The following is a 21254-nucleotide window of genomic DNA, read 5'->3' as shown; positions in this document are numbered from 1 at the left end:
AAGAGGCTACACATGGAAAAATGTAAATTAATGCAAATGAGTAGGCAAACAATACTGTATGTTTGATTACAGTAATAGTTGTGTGCTGCTTGACACAGCTACCTTGATTACATATCTAGGCATAACAGTGAAAGTGACATGAAGCGAAATGAACACTTAAGGTCCACCGAGAGGAAGGCGAATGGCTGACTGTTTTATTGGAAGAATTCTAGAACGCTGTAGGTCATCTACAGAGGAGACCACGTACAGAACACATGGGTGATCCTTTCTTGAGTGCTGCTAGAATGTTTGGGCTCCTCATCAGGTCAAATTTAAGGGAGATCGAAGCAGCTCAAGAGGCATGCTGCTAGATATGTTACTGGTAGTTTTGATCGACACATGAGTATTACAGAAACACTGAGTGAACTCAAATGGGAATTACTGGAAGGAAGAAGACATGTTTTTAAAAAATCCCATTGAAGAAGTTGAGAGAACTGGCACTTTCAACAGACTGCCGAATGATCCTACAGCCAACGAAATATACCTTGTGTAAAGACTTAGAAGGCAAAATAAATCAAGGCTTGTACAAAAGTATGCATTTCCTAGTTCTGAAGCAGTAAGAGGATGAAGACTTTTGACCGCTTGTGCTTTTGGTCTGTCAGTGTCAACTTTAACAACTCAAAAATTTGTGTTCTGCAGCAATGTGGTAGCCTTTACTGAAAGTTGTTTCATTTCACTTGCTGTTTTTCCTAGGGGATAAAGCAGTTTTCAGTCAATTCTGGGCACTACCTACAACTTGTTTTCACAATTGAAGGCTCACTAAACAAAGTGAGACCAGAAGTGTGGTTTGAAGCTTAAGTGGTGACAGTGCACGAAGGAAGAATATCTGTCCCTCTGCATGGCTGCCCTTCCCACTATTCCATAATCCACTCAGGATATTACCTGGTTATCATTACTTGCGTATAGCGAAACTGTTCTACTGAGGGGAAATCTACAGTGTGTGTAGCTGCAGACCAGCAAAGAGAATTGGCGGAAAGCACTGGCAGCTGCCTTCTATGACAAAGGTACTGGAAAGTTAGTACAATGCTATGACAAACATCTAAGTCAAAGAAGCAACTATGCAGATAAGTAGCTGGAAATTGTAGTGAACTGTTGCAAATAAAACATTTTTGATTTTCACAGTGGTTTCCATTTCATAGTTGATTGGAACTTACTTTCTGAACATCCTTTGTCTATAAATAATTGCAGCAAAACAAGCACAGAAATGAGATAGCAGTATTTAAAAATAAATTACAGACCACTTCGGCTACTGTGGTCTACACAGTTTAAGCTAAAATTTTGAAACTAGTCACTTAAATGTAGATTTTCAGAAAGCAGAGTGGAGTCATTCCTTGGTTACAGGCATAACATTTGTACAAGCTACATTGAAATATATGCATACAAAACAGATAGACATTAGTATAACACTATATACAGCAAAGGTTTGATTATGTGAGCTGTGCTAATTTGGCATTAGGCCAAGGGACAAGAAGTGTTACAGATATAACAAAATTGTCACTTTTCATGGATCAACATATGCCCTCTCTAGTAACTTGCCACATCAGAACATAATTACAGACTATTGTGCAGTACGTTTATGTTGTGATCCAATGACAAATATCATGCAGGGCTATGCATACACCACTACAGGTACAACTTAGGAAACCAGTTTCATTTATAATTTAATCAACTACTTGATGTTATTGCCAGACCTTACAATTAAATTAAGTAGCCTGTGAACTATATATTCATGGGGAGTACAGCAGTGTGCCATTAATACAAATCACATAGAAAAATTCAATTTATCATCGGATCAGCAGTTTCTCCCATATCGAAAGAACGACTGTTTCCTGTAAAGAGTGCTCTTGGCAATCAAGAAGAAATTTTGGAAGAATATCGACTGCTGGGACAACAGATAGATACTTAGTACACAGTTTACTATACAATATAGGAGAAAAGAATTGCAGCATGCTATTTTGGAATACTATTACTCAAATTTAGCAATAAAATTACTAACAGTCTAAACAGGAGCTGCTGGAAACATGGAAAGTTGGATATATACATATTACAGGCGTGAAGTTAATTCGACATTGCAAGATTCACACCTCAAAACGTACAGCCAGTAAACCAACAATGGAGGTTTCGAAATAAACAACCAAAACAATACATAAGAATGTCAAAGCTACTCCAGTTTTTCCTGAAGTACTGTACTAACTGAATGACAGCACTGTTAAAATATGGAAAAGGCTTGGTGCACTTAAACAAAAATGACGTTGTGCAACAAAAAAATTAGCAATTGTTTTACGCTGTCTGCATACTTTAGTAAGCATCCTAATATTGGCGTCCTGATTCGTAGCACTAACACATTCCTGACAAATTAACATGCACTGTTCTTGCTGAAATGCACAGTTTTACCAGGCAACATCGAAAAATCACATACCTCTCTATCGTAATAGCTTTCTGGTTCAACGGATCCAGCGGTTTCTCTGATAGGAGTGGAGAGCCAGTTTCTGAAGTTCTATTTCAGGTTCACGGTTATGAAACTTTACGTACGTCTGCGGTGCTAAGATTTATGAATCTCAATAGCACTGTCAGATTTCAAAATAGTTTGAACAACATGAAACACACTGCTGCATGATCCCTGGATCATTAATGAGAATTCATACCTTAATTAACTTCGTTCGCTGGGCTTCTAGTATTGCCAAGGACCTGAGAAGGTTCATATAATCTTGATTTCCTTTAAGAGCAACAGCATCAGACTCAAAATAGAATTCTCCTATTTCTTCATCTCCGTCTTCTGTCAGTTCACCATTAGTATTGTCGTATGTTTTGCACTGCGTCATCCTTTTATGTCAGTATTAACTCCACAAGAACCCCAAAATAAAGTGTATGTCCTAAATCACTACTATTTTTAGTAGTAAACAACGCAAAATTTCTCTATCTACCGGCTGCATCATCCATACACATCACTGTTCTTTTGTTTACACCTGACTACTACTTCACGAAACTGAAAAGTTTACACATTGGAAGCCCGTCACAAAAATGTGTCGCACTTCCAGCTTTACATTTCGATGTTAAATACACAATGTTTTCAACCCAAGGAGTTACGATGTTAAAATATTTATTTATTCGGTTTTAGAAGAAGCGGTAGTATGAACGTTGGCATTAAAAATAATACAGTAGTTTTCCACTTTGCAGGGAAGGAATTGCATATTTCTCCGTCGAGAGGCAGCACTGATCATTCTTGATAGTTGGTACTGATGTATTGTTAAATAAACATTAATGTTTACGCACATGAGTTGAACGGTTACTTCTGAAACAGTGGAAAAGGAGCGCGGAAAAAGAATTGGGAAACATATATTTGGGGATGAGAATGCAGAGTTCCTTTTATTGTAAACGAATTCCATTTATAGCAAATCTGATATGCAGTTTATGTACGAATTGATACGGGAGTATATGTATTTAATGTAGGTGTGTGGGGACGCGTGTGTTCTTACTCTCGCAATCGCTTTACCAAAAATTTCTGCTCTTTGCCAGGGATTTGACTTTTCCGATTAGCCATCGTTTACAGTTGATCGCACTCCATTTTTATTTATTGTCTTTCCAGCATTACTGCACCGTACCGTACAACTACATTTTTTATACTCTACTTCATTAGTTATGTTCAGCTGTTAAGTCCGTCATTTAGAATCATTGAAATTTTGCCAAATGACTGTCGTTTCAGCCGTGTCGGAACCTGCATTTAAGACACATATCGGTGAAAAGTTGGTTTTCGTTTTCGAGTACTGTTGTAAACGGAGAGGTACTGGTGCCAACAGAAGTCATCACTGTAACAATGTATGTACAGGCTAGATTTGCCCCATTGTTAAGACACTGCGCAGAACTTCGCTTTGGTCCTTTAGCCGCAAACATACGTAGCTGTAAATCGAAAACTGGGGAGAAAGAAGAGGATGTAGAAAACATTTCAAGGCAGCTGGAAGAAGCAGCGCTTGGGAACAGTTCAGCAACAGACCAAGATGAGAACTGGCTGACATCTCCATATCCAAAAGGGGCATTTGTTGGTCGTGAACGTCACCAGGCCCTTAAGCGTGATCCAGCAATTGACCCTCGTGAGACATCCATCATTCTGTTTCCAGGACAGGGTACACAGTATGTCGGCATGGGCCGAGAACTACTCAGGTGTGAAAATTTGTTGCAGCTCAGTATGGTATCTGTGTATTTAAATTTTAATTATAAGATATTGTTTTCTCAGGCAGCCAAGAAAACCAATCTTGCTGCCTACTTTCTAAGCATTCTTTTTAAGCTCATGTTATTAAATATAAACAGTTAATTTCTCATCATAGCTTATACCACTCACGTGAATGAATAATACACAACACTGGTGCCATACTGTACACTGTTATTCTACCAAGAACTGATAGAACACCCAGTCAATTCAGTCATGCCACTCTATTAAATACTTAACTACTTGAGTGTACATATTCATTTTATATACAGTCTGTATGTGGAGTTAATAGAACAAAGAGGGAATATTTTTATCCCATACCTACATAAGCTCTCTTCCCCTTCTCCAGCAACATATTCATTTTATATACAGTACGTATGTGGAGTTAATGGAACAAAGAGGGAATGTTTTTATCCCATACCTGTATAAACTCTCTTCCCCTTCTCCAGCACACCAAATTTCATTCACTTGTTTTAGTAGCCTTTACGTAAAAATTATGATGGAGAAAATGACATGTGCGGAAGAGAGGATTGCACTCTGAAGGTAATTACCTTTTAATGCCTTCTAGTCATCATACTAACATTCTTGTGTGCACTAAAGTGGAGAGATACAACTTTTTATATGAATGCTTTTGATATCCTTCATCAGGCCACTTAGCATAATTTCAAAGCATGTGACTAGACCTCGAAAATGACTAACAGGAATGTTGTATACGTTCTCTTTTGCAGATATACTACGCTTACAAATATTTCTCTGTGTAGATTAATATCTAATTACCCACCGTCTAGGTGGGATTTACTTGTCACGCTTCACCATTACTCGTACATATTTAATTAGAAGTTCAGAGGAGTTCCCAGCAAGTGCACCACACACCATTGAGATCGCTATATGCGGAATGCATGCAAATGTTGTTTTTTTACTAGAGGTGACTCTCCATTCAGACCAGATGATGATAGCCATAAGATACCCCAAAGTGTTAGTGGAACATCCAAAGAAATGTCCCCCAGAGATGAAGTGACCAAAATCTTAGTGGTCAGCTGTGGAAGCATTCACACAAAGTCTCAGAGTTTGAAGCAGTCCCGAAAAGCAGTGGTGTTCAAATAATGCTAAATAGGCCTACATAAAAATGGTTAAAACTCGAAGTAGACATCATATTTGGGATTAATCTAAGTGTTTATTGAAAGGATAGGCTAATGGAGAATGAAGGTGGGGTGCTTGTCACAGTAGACAAGAAACTAGGATCCAGTGAGGTAGAAATTTAAGCTACATGCATGATTGTTTTGAAGGGACTCATTATCAAGGGAGTCCATAGAGTCCGTAAACCTATGATTAGACCACATTCTATATTGAATTTGTTACTTATATGAGCAGTAGTATAATTGAGAGCATGAATTTGCAATAATTATTGTAAAAAAGGCAAACGGTCAGTAGTTGAAGATGATACAGAAGCTCTTTTGTGATGAGGCAAATTGCTTACCCTTTTGCTGCAGCTGCCCCAAAAGTGCAACACCAGTACCAGCACAAATGCAAATCACAAAACTAGTTACAAATAGAAGCGTTCTCTCTGCATAGCTACCAAAGTTTCCAAGGTAATAACTAAACATGGGGTACTAGAAACTGGAATACCTCCTGTCTGCTTTGACTGATGATATCATCACTATTCCGAAAACTTCTATTTTGAGCATATCCAACATGGCAACCAAAACATTGATGATAACACCCATAAAAATACGAATACCGTGTCAGCTATATATTGATTGAACCCCTGAAATTAGCAGTACAACTGCGGGGAAAAAGGAGGTTTTGGGCAGGGACAAACTAAAACCTGAAGAATAAAAACAACCTTTTTTAAGGCGCAACTGTGAAAGTAACAGAACACTCAAAACAGCCAAAGAATAACATTCCACAAAACCACACAAGACACAGCACAAGATCACAGTATCCAAATCTCTAGCTGTACACTAGACCAGGTTACCACTAACACCTCCCACCCCCACCCCCACCCCACCTCACCCAAACTACAAAAACCAATACCCCATTATCCAGTTTTATATAGCTCAACTATACACCAATATACCCTCACAACTACAAAAGGCGGTTTCCCAATCTCCAATTTACCTGTTACCAATCAATCGCCCCACAACTGCAAAAGCCGGTATCCCAGTCTCCAGTTCACCTATACACCTCAACCCTAGACCAGGATACCATAACCACCCCTATCACCACCACTCCCCTCCCCCACAACTACAAAATCTGGTATGCCAATTGCCAGTTCACTTATTTAGCTCAACTCTACACCATGATACCAATAAACCCCAGCCACAACTGCAGAAGCCGATATCTCAACCAACAGTTCACTTATACGGTTCAAACCCAGAGTAAAAGTGCACTTATGATGTTGGCAGCTTCTCTGTTGTGTGTTGCAGTTGGTAACTGAATGTGTGGTGAACTATGGGAAGTAAACATACGAATGTTGAGTCACTTAGGACAAGACAGCAGAACCCGTAAGAAAATATTACCTTTATTACCAATTCTATGTCATTTACTAGCCACAGCTGGACAGATAGTGTCAAGATACAACATTATCAAATACATGAATACAGCCCTACTATGATAGTAATTTAATACCGCAAGACACATTTAAGTTATAAATTACTAGCCACAGTTGGACAGACAGTGTCAAGATACAACATTATCAAAATACATGAATACAGCCCTACTATGATAGTAATTTAATACCGCAAGACACATTTAAGTTATAAATTAGATCACAATAATATCACAACAATAAAATAGATATAAGTATATAATGAAATTAAACATAATGGTTGCTGTTGGAGTCATGGAATTGAGCTGCAGCTCAAGTAAACACTGTGCTATTACTAGAGAAAAATTCTTCAATATTGTAGAAGGGTTGCTCTTTTAGCTTATACAAAATAGTAGTTTTAAACTGCTTCCATGGCAAAGACTGAATGCCATCAGGTAGAACACTAAACAATTTTAGGGCCATCCTTGGGAATCTGTTTTGTGTCTTTGCTAATCGACACCTTGGCATGTCGGTACTGTCTTTGTTGCGAGTGCTGTATTTGTGAACTTCATTTCTCTCTCTGTAGATATCATGGTTTCTCTTATGTGGAAGAGGCAGTTCAATATATACTGACTGTAAACAGTCAGAACTCCTAACCTGGTGAAAATTGGTTTACAGTGGTCTGTCTTTTTGCTTGAAGTAATGATCTTCATTGCTTTCTTTTGCAGTAAAAGCACATTCTTGCAGCCTACAGAGTGGCCCCAAAACAACAGCCCATAACTGATGTGGCTGTGGAACATTGCATAGTACACAGTTAGCAGGTACTGTTCTGGTACTATACTTTTCAGTTTCCTCAAGAGGTACAGGACCCGCAAAAGTTTGGAACATACATGTTTGGTGTGCTGTTGCCAGTTTAATTTGGTATCAGTGAGAAAGCCCAGAACTTTAACATCTGCTGTGTTACCCAGTGCTCCAGTATTGCTGAGGCTGCATATCATCCTCTGAGTTTTTTCTTAATTAATTTTCATTTTGTTCATGACAAACCAGGTCTTAGCTTCATTGAACAAGGCATTTGCTTGTTAGACTGCCTGTACAACATTCTCTCCTTTTGAGAACAAGGTGTATCATCCGCAAACTGCAAGGTGTGCCCATTGGAGCCTATGTCATTTACAAAGATAAGGAACAGCAGGGGCTCTATTACCGATCCCTGTGGCACACCATGCTGTAGCTGCTTCTCACCTGAATCAGCTCCTTGGACGGAGAAAATCTGTCGTCTGTTTCTCAGGTAGGATTCAAGAGTTTGCAGGACAGATCCCCTTATACCATATGTTTTTAGATTTCTGAGCAGGGCCTTATGTGGGATGCAGTCAAATGCCATACTAAGGTCACATAGTACTAGTGCTATAGACTCTTTTTATCTTCAAAACCCTGACTTATGTTTGTAACTAAATCAAGTACAGCTGTTGTTATTGTCTTGCCCTTCCAAAAGCCATGTTGTTCATCATAAAAGAGACTATTTCCTTCAAAGTAACTTAATAGTTGTTCTTTCATTATCGACTCCATCACCTTCGCTAGTAATGGTATTATAGATATGGGTCTGCAGCTTGATTCTTCTTGTGGACTGCCTTTTTTGTAAACAGGCACTGTGCGTGCTACTTTCAGGAAGTCTGGAAATTCCTCTGCACGGAGGCTTTTATTTATTACTACTGTTAATGGCTGAGCAATTTCACTGAGTATAGCTTTTAACATAGTACAGAACATGACATAATATCAAGGCTCCCTGAAGATTTGTAGCTTTGTACAATTTTTATTATTTCTTTTGGATACGCTCTCTTCCACATTACCATGCTGCATTTATTCTCAAATTTCACAGCAGCTGCAGGATCTATTCCAGAGTCAGGAATTTTATCTGCTGTGTTTTCCACAATTTTTATAAAATAGTCATTAAACTCATCTGGACTGCAAGAGTTAGAGCAAGACGTGCGCTTTTTCCTGTACGCGTTAACCAGATCCCATGCTGCTTCACAAGGATTGTGAGCTTCTTCAATAAATCTGGCATTGTTTTCCTTCTTTGCTTTTGCTACTTCCTTTCTGTAGATCCTTTTGGTCTGTAAATAACTAGAGTACAGTCATCCTTAATATCTATATCTTTAGCAGTTTTGACCTTGTCATGTAGTTTTTGGACAATACATTTGATTTTGGCTAGTCTAGGAGTATACCACCTCTTTACTTTGTTAGTTTTTCGTCTACATTTTGATTTAGCATTAGAATATCTCTGGGGTTTAATTGGAAAATGTTTATCATATTTCACTTTAAGGGTCTGAAACATGTGATTGAATGCAGATTTTGGTGGCAGTTCATGAATTATTTGGTGCCAATCTATAAAAGACACTGTAGTTTTGTAATCATCTAAGCTTCTCTTAGGAATAACTCTATTTCTGAATACATAATTTGAATGCCAGCTGGGAATTTGTTGTGTACTTACCGAGTTTGTCCATAACTTCATGATTACTGCATAGTGATCTCCTAGTGTAGGGTCCTCCACACTTACTTTGTAGTCCCAACTATTTAGGTTTGTCACAATTGTGTCAAGACGAATACCTCCTCTTGTTGGTAGAGAGTTTCCTACGAATAGCCCATAGCTGCTTACTAATTTCATGAAAGCTCTTTCTTTATCATTACCTTCTCGACATAAAGCAATTTTTGTCCCTAAGTGCACTAGGTGACACAGACAGCTTTCCAACTGGTTGAGGAAATTTTTAAAATTTCCATCTGGGGAACAATACACAGAAACAACAATTAAGTTGGCATCTGACAGTCCCAAAGCAGCTAATTCCAGGTCTAGATCTACACAAAATTTACTTAAGTCAGTTTTATTGACACACAGTTTACTATTTACATACACAGCCATACCACCATGGATAGTAGTTTCTCTACACCATGCAGTCACCATTTCTAAATATTCAATGTTTCTGTAGTATTCTGTTTCTAGTTGGGCTAGCCAGTGTTCATGTATACATAATACATCAGGTCTCACTTCGTCAACAAACAGTGATAATGTATCAAGTTTTGTTCTGAGGCACTACACATTTACACTCACTGTAATTAAGACAGCATTTTCTTCAATGATATCATTTCCTTTTTCACTGGAATGTCCTTGATCTTGGGAGTTTATCGCGCTGGTGCACTGGGCATCGTCCACAATAAAAATGTTTTATCACAATGTCTCAGCCATATACTGTTGTTGTACATTATTTTATCTTTTAGGTCAAAATCAACACCAATTTTGAAGCTATTATTTATTCCCTTTGTTTACAGTTTTTCAACTGTAATAAAGAGTGGATCAATTTTTTGTAATTAAATTGTGGGAGAAGTTAAATGAATGAATGTTTATTAATAATAGTGTAACATGCTTGATATATTAATAAACATTGATCTACCCATCTCCTTCCATGATTCAATTAAAAACATTAACCCAAATGGTTCAAATGGCTTAACTTCTGAGGTCATCAGTCCCCTAGAACTTAGAACTACTTAAACCTAACTAGCCTAAGGACATCACACACATCCATGCCCAAGGCAGGATTCAAACCTGCGTCGACTGTAGCACCTAGACCCGCTCGGCCACCCTGGCCGGCACATTAATCCACTTACTCAGTTGTTACACAGGCACGTAAGAGCACAGTTTACATTTCAACCATATATTCTGTTTTAAATTAATGAAGTAAATAAAATAGAAAGAAACTTCCACATGGAAAAATATATTAAAAACAAAGATTCCAAGACTTACCAAGCGGGAAAGCGCCGGTAGACAGGCACAATAAATAAAACACACACACAGAATTTCTAGCTTTCGCAACTGACGGTTGCTTCTTCAGGAAAGAGGGAAGGAGAGGGAAAGACGAAAGGATGTGGGTTTTAAGGGAGAGGGTAAGGAGTCATTCCAATCCCGGGAGCGGAAAGACTTACCTTAGGGGGGGGGAAAGGACAGGTGTACACTCGCACACATACACACACATACACACATATCCATCCGCACGTACACAGACATAAGCAGACATTTGTAAAGGCAAAGCGTTCGGGCAGAGATGTCACTCGAGGCGGAAGTACAGAGGCAAAGAAGTTGTTGAAAGACAGGTGAGGTATGAGCGGCGGCAACTTGAAATTAGCGGAGGTTGAGGTCTGGCAGATATCGAGAAGAGAGGATATACTGAAGGGCAAGTTCCACCTCGACTGACATCTCTGCCTGAACTCTTTGCCTTTACAAATGTCTGCTTGTGTCTGTGTATGTGCGGATGGATATGTGTGTGTGTGCGAGAGTACACCTGTCCTTTTTTCCCCCTAAGGTAAGTCTTTCCGCTCCCGGGATTGGAATGACTCCTTACCCTCTCCCTTAAAACCCACATCCTTTTGTCTTTCCCTCTCCTTCCCTCTTTCCTGAAGAAGCAACCGTCGGTTGCGAAAGCTAGAAATTCGGTGTGTGTGTTTTATTTATTGTGCCTGTCTACCGGCACTTTCCCGCTTGGTAAGTCTTGGAATCTTTGTTTTTAATATATATTCTGTTCTATATGACAACATTCTGCACAACATATTCCATTGTGCCATCACGTAATTTCATAACTCAACATCATGACAACTATAGCGCACTAAATGACACAATAACATTCCTCCCAAACACATCGCCACCACATGATTAAACCACTAGAGCATTCCATGTATTCATACACCATTTCCTCTACAACAATATTTCACTTCCATTCCAAAAGAGACGCATCACAGCTTGATGATGATACACAACATGTCATGGGTCAAATGGTATCCTACAACCTAGTGTACCCCTGAACACAAAACCCAGTGGCAAAGACAAAGTTGTAGATGTTGATGTCCGTATTGAACAACACATATGCCCACTCACTCTTCCTATAATATCTGGAGCATGTCACTACAGTAGCAAGAAACTAAGAAAACAATCTGCAATAATAAATGGCTTCTATAACACAGAGAAATGCAGTTGGCTTCAGGACATATACATAAGTGTAGAATAGATAATATTCTCACCCCAAGAAATCACTAATAAACAGCTGATATAACACAGTTGGCTTCAGGACAGGCCTAAAAGAGAGAATATTCTCATGACAAGAAACACCGTTATTGCTGCCTGTGTCTACAAGAGAGTTTAAATTTGTGTGGCTCCTGAGCTAGGAAAGCATTCCCCTGCAGTAAGAAGTACTATTTGGATGATAGTGCTGGTGGTGCTATGACCATTTGTTATTTAATGACTTTTCTACCAGCTCACAAGCAGTGTCTGTTGCCATCTGTACATTATCCAAAATCATTATGTACTCTGCTGATTTCCTACCTCATGATTCTCATAGGTATAATTAAAGAACTTGTTGACCATTACCCTTTGGGCTCTTAATTCACATCATGTGTGTTTGGAATCCAAAAACAGTTTCCCTAAAGAATGACATTTTGAGAGCATTATTTTTTGACTGAGGAATGTGGGACAGTAGATAAGAGAGTGGATTCACATTCAAGAGGATGGTGGTTCTAATAATGCTTCCAGATTTAGGTTTTCCTGTGGTTTCCATAAAGAAATAAAGTAAATGCTGAGGTGGTTAGTATGAAATGGACATGATCAGTTTCCTTACACATGTCTTGTCTAATCGCACTTTGTTTGTTCCTAATCACTACATCATCAGTGAGGTGTTAAATGTTGTTCTTCATATAGTAAGAAAACTTGTGGCAGAATTTACGTAATTTGGGAGCTAAGGAGACCACTCACTAAATAGCAGAAATTTTGTCATACACTAAAGAGAAAGAAAACTTGGTAATGGAATCCTTTGATGAGCCGGAGTACAAATTCACACACAAAATACACATCCTTTAACAGTGCTCTGACTACCTATAATCATGCCCGGAAATGAGGAACATGCTAGGCAAGATTCTTCCTACCCCCCCCCCCCCCCCCCCCCCGAAAGTGGCATTCCTTCACCCACACAACTTACACAACATTCTAATCCATCCTATGCCTCTCCCACACCCAACCCCTTTCCACAGGAATTAATTCCTGTGCAAGACTTGTCTGTTGCACCCACCCAGCACTTCCTACTCCTGTCCTGTCACAGGCTTATCTTATCCATCAGAATGAAAGCCATATGTGAAAGCAGCCATGTCATATACAAAATTTGCTACAATTACTGCACACCTTATTATGTTGGCAAAAAATGAACCTGTTGTCCACTAGACTGAATGGCCATACCAAACTGTGACCAAGAACAAAGTTGTCCACACAGTGTTGTAATATGCTGCAGAGCACAACATGCTCGAGTTCAATGACTGCTTCACTATCCAGACCATCTGGATCCCTACCTCCAGCACCAGCTCTTCTGAACTATGTGAATAGGATTTATTCTTGCTAAACATCCTTTGCTTCCATAATTCTGCCCTTAATTGTTGCTAACACACTGTTCCCACACTTTCTACCCAAAAATTTCCCCTTCCTCTGTTCTGTCACCCCTTTGCAACCCATGCCTCCACACAGTCTTCATTGTGTGCTGCACCTAACCAGTTCCAGCACCCATGTATCACAAGCTTAGCCCATACACCTGTCACTCCCTCCCACATTCCTAGCCAGCACGCGTACTGCCTCCCTCTGAGCCCATAGCTACCCATCCCCAACCTCCCTTCCTGTTTCCTGCGTCTTTCTTCCTCTATCCACCTCACCCAATACAGCTCCCACCCCTCCTTAATCCATGTTGTCTGTGTGTGGGGAGGGGGGGGGGGGGTTCTTCTGAAAACTAGCAAGTGTTAATCTGCTATATTTTATGATTACTTCTGAAGAGAGACTATGACACAGTTTCACTAATGTTTTTGGCTTTTGATATTTTCATCTGTCCACTTGCCCTTGCAGTCATTGTTGAGTGAGGAGTGGACACATGTTTATTCCAGTGATAGCTCCTCAGCATGAATGTGCTTTCTACACAGATATGTTCACAGAAGGGAATCTCCAGACAAATACTTTCATAAGACCCAGAGTTTTGTGTAAAACCTCCAAATAGATTAAAACTGTATACCAGAGCATGACTCGAATCTGGAATGCTTGCTTTTGTGGGCAAGTACTCTACTGACTGGACTATCCAAGAACAACTCAAAATCTGATCTGCTAGTCCTGCAAAATAAAGAAAACTCCTCATTAGTGTGGAAGGTAAGGCTGAAGGTACTGGCAGAAGTAAAGCTGTGAGGGCAAGCTGTAAGTCGTGCTTGGGTAGCTCAGTCAGTAGAACACTTGTCCAAAAAAGACAAAAAGTCCCTATTCGGCTCTCAGTGTAGCACACTGTTTTAATGTACCAGGCAGTTTCAAATCAGCACACATTCCGCTGCAGAGTGAAAGTTCATCCTGGAAGATTTTTTTGTTTCCAGGTAATTTTATGATCTGTTCTTCATAATCTAACCTTGCAACCACAGTTTGTCATTTAACACTAAAATCTTCATGTATGTAGCAGCCTGATACATACACCACAAAGTTATTAATTAATTGCACTCAGTCTTGTCCACTGTGGTTTATTTTGTAGGCTGAATGTGACCTTTATGAAAATAGAATTATGAACATTACATTGGACAGATGTTACCCAAAACACCTGCAACAATGAAAATATTATTTCCCATGTATTTTTGTACTATTTCCCATGTATTTTTGTGCCATTGTTAGGATTTCTTGCATCAGCTGTTGTCGCACTCTTCCTAGTACCCCATAAGCGTGTAGGAAAATTATATCTCTTGTTGACATTATTATGTCATCATTTTTTGTGTCTGTGTCTTTCCAGTGCTCCTATTACACATATGTAGATTTTCTTTTCACATTAGCTTCCACCTCACTCTGAATTTCCTATTATTGTTCTCACAGTTTTAGCACTTACTCTATTTTGTGTGGAATTTAATATAAAAAAGTTATGCAATTGATATGGCACTTATTTATCTAACAGCAAGACGAATAATTACAACTACTGTATAAGTTAATATGAACATATGAAGTGTAAATTATAAGTGAATGTAATAGAATATGTACAATTCTTACAGGTTCCCATCTGCACGTGATGTTTTTGAAGCAGCTAATGAAGTTCTAGGCTATGACATTTTGAAGCTCTGCCTAGAAGGACCCAAAGAAGAACTAAATCGTACAATTCATTGTCAGCCAGCTATTTTCACTTGTTCCCTTGCAGCTGTTGAGCGTCTACATGAAGAACGACCACAGGCTGTTGAAAGTTGTGTTGCAACAGCTGGTTTCAGCCTTGGAGAAATAACAGCACTCACTTTTGCAGGAGCTCTGCGCTTTGACAGGGGTAAGAAAATGTTGAGTAAACTCTCTCTCTCTCTCTCTCTCTCTCTCTCTCTCTCTCTCTCTCTCTCTCTCTCTCTCTCTCTCTCGCCTGCTGAGTTTTATATATATCCTCCACTAATTTCAGTAACTCTTCTTTCAATTATTTGGGTTTGTCATGGAGAACAGGCATGTCAGATAGTCAAGAGAGTTTGGACTTCCAACTTCCTCTCCTCCAGATGGAAATTAATATGCGGACAAGACTCAGTATCAAGGGGGGAGGGGGGGCATAAACTAATTAGATCCTTCTATGGACCAAAGATTCGCCTCCAGATGTAACCACAAACTATAGAAAAAACTAAAGTTCACCGACACATAAGTTTCCAGTCATACTCCCATTCGAGGAGTCTTAATCATCCACCAATCAATTGGGAAAATTAGTTTTGTGAGTGATGGGTGTGGCAAAACATCCCATGAAACATTACTATATGTGTTTTCAGAGAACTGCATAGAATGGATTGTTCAGAAGTCCACTCATCATGGAAATATATTGAATCCAAATCAGTCAAATGAAAATGAGACAGATGGAAAATACTGAGTAAACTATGTATTACTTCAAAAGTAATCACCATAACTGTTATTACATTCAGCCTAGTGTGTGACAGTAGTCAGTGCTTTCATGGGAAAATGTTTGCAGTTGCCTATGGAATCATGATTGTACCCAGGCATGCACCTCTTTATTCACATCAAGTTAGACTCCAAAAATATAGAATCACGTGGGGAGAGATTGGAACATTATGGAGAATGTGTAAGGGCTTCCCAGCGAAACTTTTTCAGTGTAGTAAAAACAATTTCGGCAACACATGAGCAAGCAGTCCCTATCTCTCACCATGTGATTTCCATATTTTTGAAGCCCTCAAGAAAGACTTTCATGGCTGTCAATTTGCTTTGATCAAAGAGGATTACATCTGGGTATAATCATGGTTCCTTCGGCAACTGCAAACATTTTCTTCATGAAGGCATCGACATGTTGTCTCATAGTGGGATAAATGTATGTGAAATTTATACAGTTTAGTTACTTTTTCCTGCCTGTCTCATTTTCATTTGGCTACCCCTTGTAGTAGCAATAAGTAGACCTGACGTCTGTGAGGATGCCCTCATAAAACTAGTTTCAGTGACCATGAGGCAGATGTAGCAACGATGATTACATAAGTAAAAGGGGCAACTAAAATGAGAAGGGTTTATTTTTTGAGCAAACCAGATAAAGAGGTAGTAGTGTTGTATCTCAGCAAGGAACTCAAAACATGTAGCTGTTCAGAAGAGGATGTAGAAAAAACTGTGGCTCATGTTTAAAGGAATAGTTGACCATGTGCTTCATAGATATGTACTTAGTAGAACAAATCATGATGAGATGGATCCCTTCATAGTATACTATCACTGTTAACAAACTTAACAATGAAACAGAGACTACTGCATGGGGTTATAGACAGGGAGATGCTAAATGAAATGCATTTGAGTGTCAAGAAGGCAATATATGAAGCCTTTAACAACTGCCGTAGTAGAATATTATCAGACAATCTCTCTCAAAATCCAAAGACATTCTGGTCATATATAAGTCAGTTGGTGGTACCAAATCTAGTACCCAGACACTATGGATGGGACAGGGACTGAAACTGAGTGTAGCAAAGCAAAAGCAGAAACACTGACCTTAGTTTTCAAAATATTCCTTTAAGAATGAAAATATGTGGGCATTGCCCCCAGTTTAATTCTCACACTGCTGTAAAGATGAGTGATATAGATGTTAATGTAGGTGGCGTTGAGAAACACCAGAAATTGCTAAAATTGGACAAAGCTACAGGGCCCAATGGAAACCCTTTCAGATTCTACACCAGATTTGTCTTCTAGTTAGCTCTTCTATTAACTATAATCTGCTGTAGAACTCTCTAACAAAAAACCATGCCAAATAGTTCGAAGAAAGTATAGGTCACATCCATTTACGAGTTGAAGAAAGGCAGCAGAATTGACCCATGAAACTACCATCCAATATCTTTGAGACCCATTTGTCATAGAACTTAGAACGTATTCTGAGCTCCTATATAATTCGGTATCTCGAATATAAGGATCTGTTTCACTGCAAGCAGCATGGACTTTGACAACATTGGTGTGAAATGCATCTCACACTTTTCGTACATGACATCCTGAAAGCCATTGATCAAGACAATCAGGTAGATATAGTATTTCTCAATCTCCGAAAAACGTTTTACTCAGTAACCCACCTACTCTCATCATCAAAAGTTCTACTTTATGGTTTATCAAGTAAAAATTGTGACAGGGTTGCAGATTTCTTGCTAGGGAGGACACAGGACATTATTTTGCGTGGGAAGTCATTGACATATGTCGAAGTAATTTCTGGTGTGTTACAGGGAAGTGTGTTGGAACCCTTGTTTCTCATGTTCTATGTTAGTGACCTTGCAGACAGTGTTAGTAGTAACCTCAGACTTTTGACAGATGAGTCCATTATTGGTAATGAAGTACTGCCTGAAAAAAGCTGCACGAATGTACTGTTAATATTGATAAGCTGGTGCTGATATTGGCATCTTGCTTTAAATGTTCCGAAATCTAAAATTGTGACTTTGCCAAAAAAAAAGTACTATCCTATGACTATAATATCAATGGATCACAGTTGGAATTAGTCAGCTTGTTCAAATAACACTATGTAATATTTTGTGAGGGTATGAGATAAAATGATCACCTAAGCTCAGTCATGGGTGGGAGACTTCGGTGTTTTCGTAGAATGCTAGGAAGATGCAGTCAGTCTTCAAAGGTGATTGCTTACAAATCACTCATGCAACCCATCCTAGAATATTGCTCAAGAATGTGGGACCGAAACAAAATAGGACTAACAGAGGATATTGAACATATACAGAGAATGACAGCACAAATGTTCATAGATTTGTTTGACTCATGGGAGAGAGTCACGTAGATGGTGAACAAACTGACAAACACTTGAGGTATGTGCAAACCATACCATAAAAACATACATAGAAAATTTTTAGGAACCAACTTTAAGTGATGAATCTAGGTTATATGAGGGCATGCTGAAAAGTAATGCCTCCGAATTCACTATGTGAAAACTCTCAAAGCTTTTTAAATAAAACAAACATTGTTAAAATTATACATCATTATTCTTCATGTCTACAAACTTACAGCCCTTTGCCATGAAGGGCTCCATATTTTAATGTGTGACATGGCAGTATGTAGCGTAACTATGTCCGTGTGTGACAAACAGCTTGCTGTAATTGAGTTTTGAATTCAAAGAATTCGTCTGCACATGGAGTGCCTTCTCCTTCAGCATGACAATGCCAGACTACGCACAAGTGCTGCGACATCTACAACAATCCGATGCCTAGGATGCACTGTCACCGATCATCCTCCCTACAGTGCCAACTTCATCCCAACCAATTTTCATCTGTTTCCAACACGTAAAGAACACTTTTGAGGACTTCACTTTGCTAGTGATGGAGTGGTACAAGCAGAGGTGAGGTTGTGGCTCCATCATCAAATTCAAACGTTCTATGGTGATGGTATCCACAAACTGGTCTCTTGTTGTGAGAAATGTATTTGTTGCATGAGTGACTATGTTGAGAAATTAAGTATTTAGACATGGGGGAAAAAGATATAAAATGTTAATATGCCAAGCTTAGACTAATTATAGTGCACACAGAGACATTTAGGCAATCATACTTCCCACATTCCATAAGCAAATAGAATGTGAAGAAGCCATAATAACTGGTACAATAGGAGGTACCCCATGCCATGCACATCTCAGTGGTTTTCAGAGCATGGTCGTATATGTCAAGTCTAATTCACAAACTTTGGTGGTTTGGACAGGTTGAGGCATATACAGGGATTGCAATGTTGCCAGTTCCAAGTGACAGTTGCAGCACATGCATACATGTGCTCTGTGCGTGAAGTAAGCATGTATCTTGCAAATTGTGTATCTCATTTTTTATGCAAAATTATTCATTTACCACCACCATCAGCAGTGACAACTTGCAACAAATGGAATGAAAATTCACTAAACAACCCACTACAATTGCGTTTAATGCTCCAACCAATGAAGATTCTGCCTTGTTTACTTTGAAGGACAGACTAACCAGCTTTCAACCACAGAGAGGGCTGATTGTTGATGACCAGTTGCCAGTTACAGTTTTGAGAACAAGAAGAGCTGACATGTTTGAAATGTGAGTCCGTTATTAACATCTGGTATTGTTGGTTTCCTGGTTTATTTACCATCTGTAGGTCTAATGATAAAGTATGCTGGTTACTGAATGATTTTAGATATAAAAGTAACAGGTTAAGTAAATGTATGTAAAAACAAAGATGATGTGACTTACCAAATGAAAGCGCTGGCAGGTCTATAGACACACAAATGTACACACAAAATTCAAGCTTCGCAACCAACGGTTGCTTCGTCAGGAAAGAGGGAAGGAGAGGGAAAGACGAAAGGATGTGGGTTTTAAGGGAGAGGGTAAGGAGTCATTCCAATCCCGGGAGCGGAAAGACTTACCTTAGGGGGGAAAAGGACAGGTATACCCTCGCACACACACACACACACATATCCATTCACACATATACAGACACAAGCAGACATTCAAAGGCAAAGAGTTTAGGCAGATATGTCAGTCGAGGCAGAAGTGCTGAGGCAAAGATGTTGTTGAATGACAGGTGAGGTATGAGTGACAGCAACTTGAAATTAGCGGAGATTGAGGCCTGGTGGATAACGGGAAGAGAGGATATATTGAAGGGCAAGTTCCCATTTCCGGAGTTCAGATAGGTTGGTGTTAGTGGGAAGTATCCAGATAACCTGGACGGTGTAACACTGTGCCAAGATGTGCTGGCCGTGCACCAAGGCATGTTTAGCCACAGGGTGATCCTCACTACCAACAAACACTGTCTGCCTGTGTCCATTCATGTGAATGGACAGTTTGTTGCTGGTCATTCCCACATAGAATGCATCACAGTGTAGGCAGGTCAGTTAGTAAATCACGTGGGTGCTTTCACACGTGGCTCTGCCTTTGATCGTGCACACCTTCCGGGTTACAGGACTGGAATAGTTGGTGGTGGGAGGGTGCATGGGACAGGTTTTACATCGCGGGCAGTTACAAGGGCAGAAGCCAGACGGTAGGGAAGGTGGTTTGGGGATTTCATAGGGATGAACTAAGAGGTTATGAAGGTTAGGTGGACGGCGGAAAGACACTCTTGGTGCATTGGGGGAGGATTTCAAGAAGGATGGATCTCATTTCAGGGCAGGATTTGAGGAAGTCATATCCCTGCTGGAGAGCCACATTCAGAGTCTGATCCAGTCCCGGAAAGTACCCTGTCACAAGTGGGGCACTTTTGTGGTTCTTCTGTGGGAGGTTCTGCGTTTGAGGGGATGAGGAAGTGGCTCTGGTTATTTGCTTCTGTACCAGGTCGGGAGGGTAGCTGCGGGATGCGAAAGCTGTTATCAGGTTGTTGGTGTAATGGTTCAGGGATTCCGGACTGGAGCAGATTCGTTTGCCACGAAGACCTAGGCTGTAGGGAAGGGACCGTTTGATGTGGAATGGGTGGCAGCTCTCATAATGTAGGTTATGTTGCTTGTTGGTGGGTTTGATGTGGACGGATGTGTGAAGCTGGCCATTGGACAGATGGAGGTCAACGTCAAGGAAAGTGGCATGGGATTTGGAGTAGGGCCAGGTGAATCTGATGGAACCAAAGGAGTTGAGGTTGGAGAGGAAATTCTGGAGTTGTTCTTCACTGTGAGTCCAGATCATGAAGATGTCATCAATAAATCTGTACCAAACTTTGGGTTGGCAGGCCTGGGTAACCAAGGAGGTTTCCTCTAAGCGACCCATGAATAGGTTGGCGTACAAGGGGGCCATTGTTGGTATGTCTGGCCTTCAAAAGTGAAGAAGTTGTGGGTCAGGATGAAGCTGGCTAAGGTAATGAGGAAAGAGGTTTTAGGTAGGGTGGCAGGTGATCGGCGTGAAAAGAAGTGCTCCATCGCAGCAAGGCCCTGGACGTGCGGAATATTTGTGTATAAGGAAGTGGCATCAATGGTTACAAGGATGGTTTCCGGGGGTAACAGATTGGGTAAGGATTCCAGGCGTTCGAGAAAGTGGTTG

General features: G+C 39.8%; 2 protein-coding genes across 4 annotated transcripts in view; one reads left to right on the top strand and one right to left on the bottom strand.

Annotated features, from left to right (window-relative positions):
* LOC126365751 (ZZ-type zinc finger-containing protein 3) overlaps positions 1-3194 on the bottom strand; it is a 71726-nt gene extending 68532 nt beyond the window's left edge. For 2 of the 3 annotated variants that reach the window (XM_050008230.1, XM_050008231.1), the window contains exon 1: positions 2685-3107. In XM_050008230.1, coding sequence (XP_049864187.1) covers positions 2685-2861 — 177 coding nt within the window. In that variant the 5' untranslated portion in view covers positions 2862-3107. Of the gene's footprint in view, positions 1-2684 lie in introns of all 3 variants that reach the window. The other variant, XM_050008229.1, reaches the window with a different exon arrangement.
* A 7-nt stretch (positions 3195-3201) lies between these two features.
* LOC126365753 (probable malonyl-CoA-acyl carrier protein transacylase, mitochondrial) overlaps positions 3202-21254 on the top strand; it is a 50252-nt gene continuing 32199 nt past the window's right edge. Inside the window, exons 1-2 of the mRNA XM_050008232.1 lie at positions 3202-4197; positions 14850-15112. Coding sequence (XP_049864189.1) covers positions 3854-4197; positions 14850-15112 — 607 coding nt within the window. The 5' untranslated portion in view covers positions 3202-3853. The remainder of the gene's footprint in view (positions 4198-14849; positions 15113-21254) is intronic.

This window comes from Schistocerca gregaria, chromosome 4 (assembly GCF_023897955.1).
Source record: "Schistocerca gregaria isolate iqSchGreg1 chromosome 4, iqSchGreg1.2, whole genome shotgun sequence".
Taxonomy (NCBI): Eukaryota; Metazoa; Arthropoda; class Insecta; order Orthoptera; family Acrididae; genus Schistocerca; species Schistocerca gregaria.
This window is presented reverse-complemented; position numbering and strand designations above follow the sequence as displayed.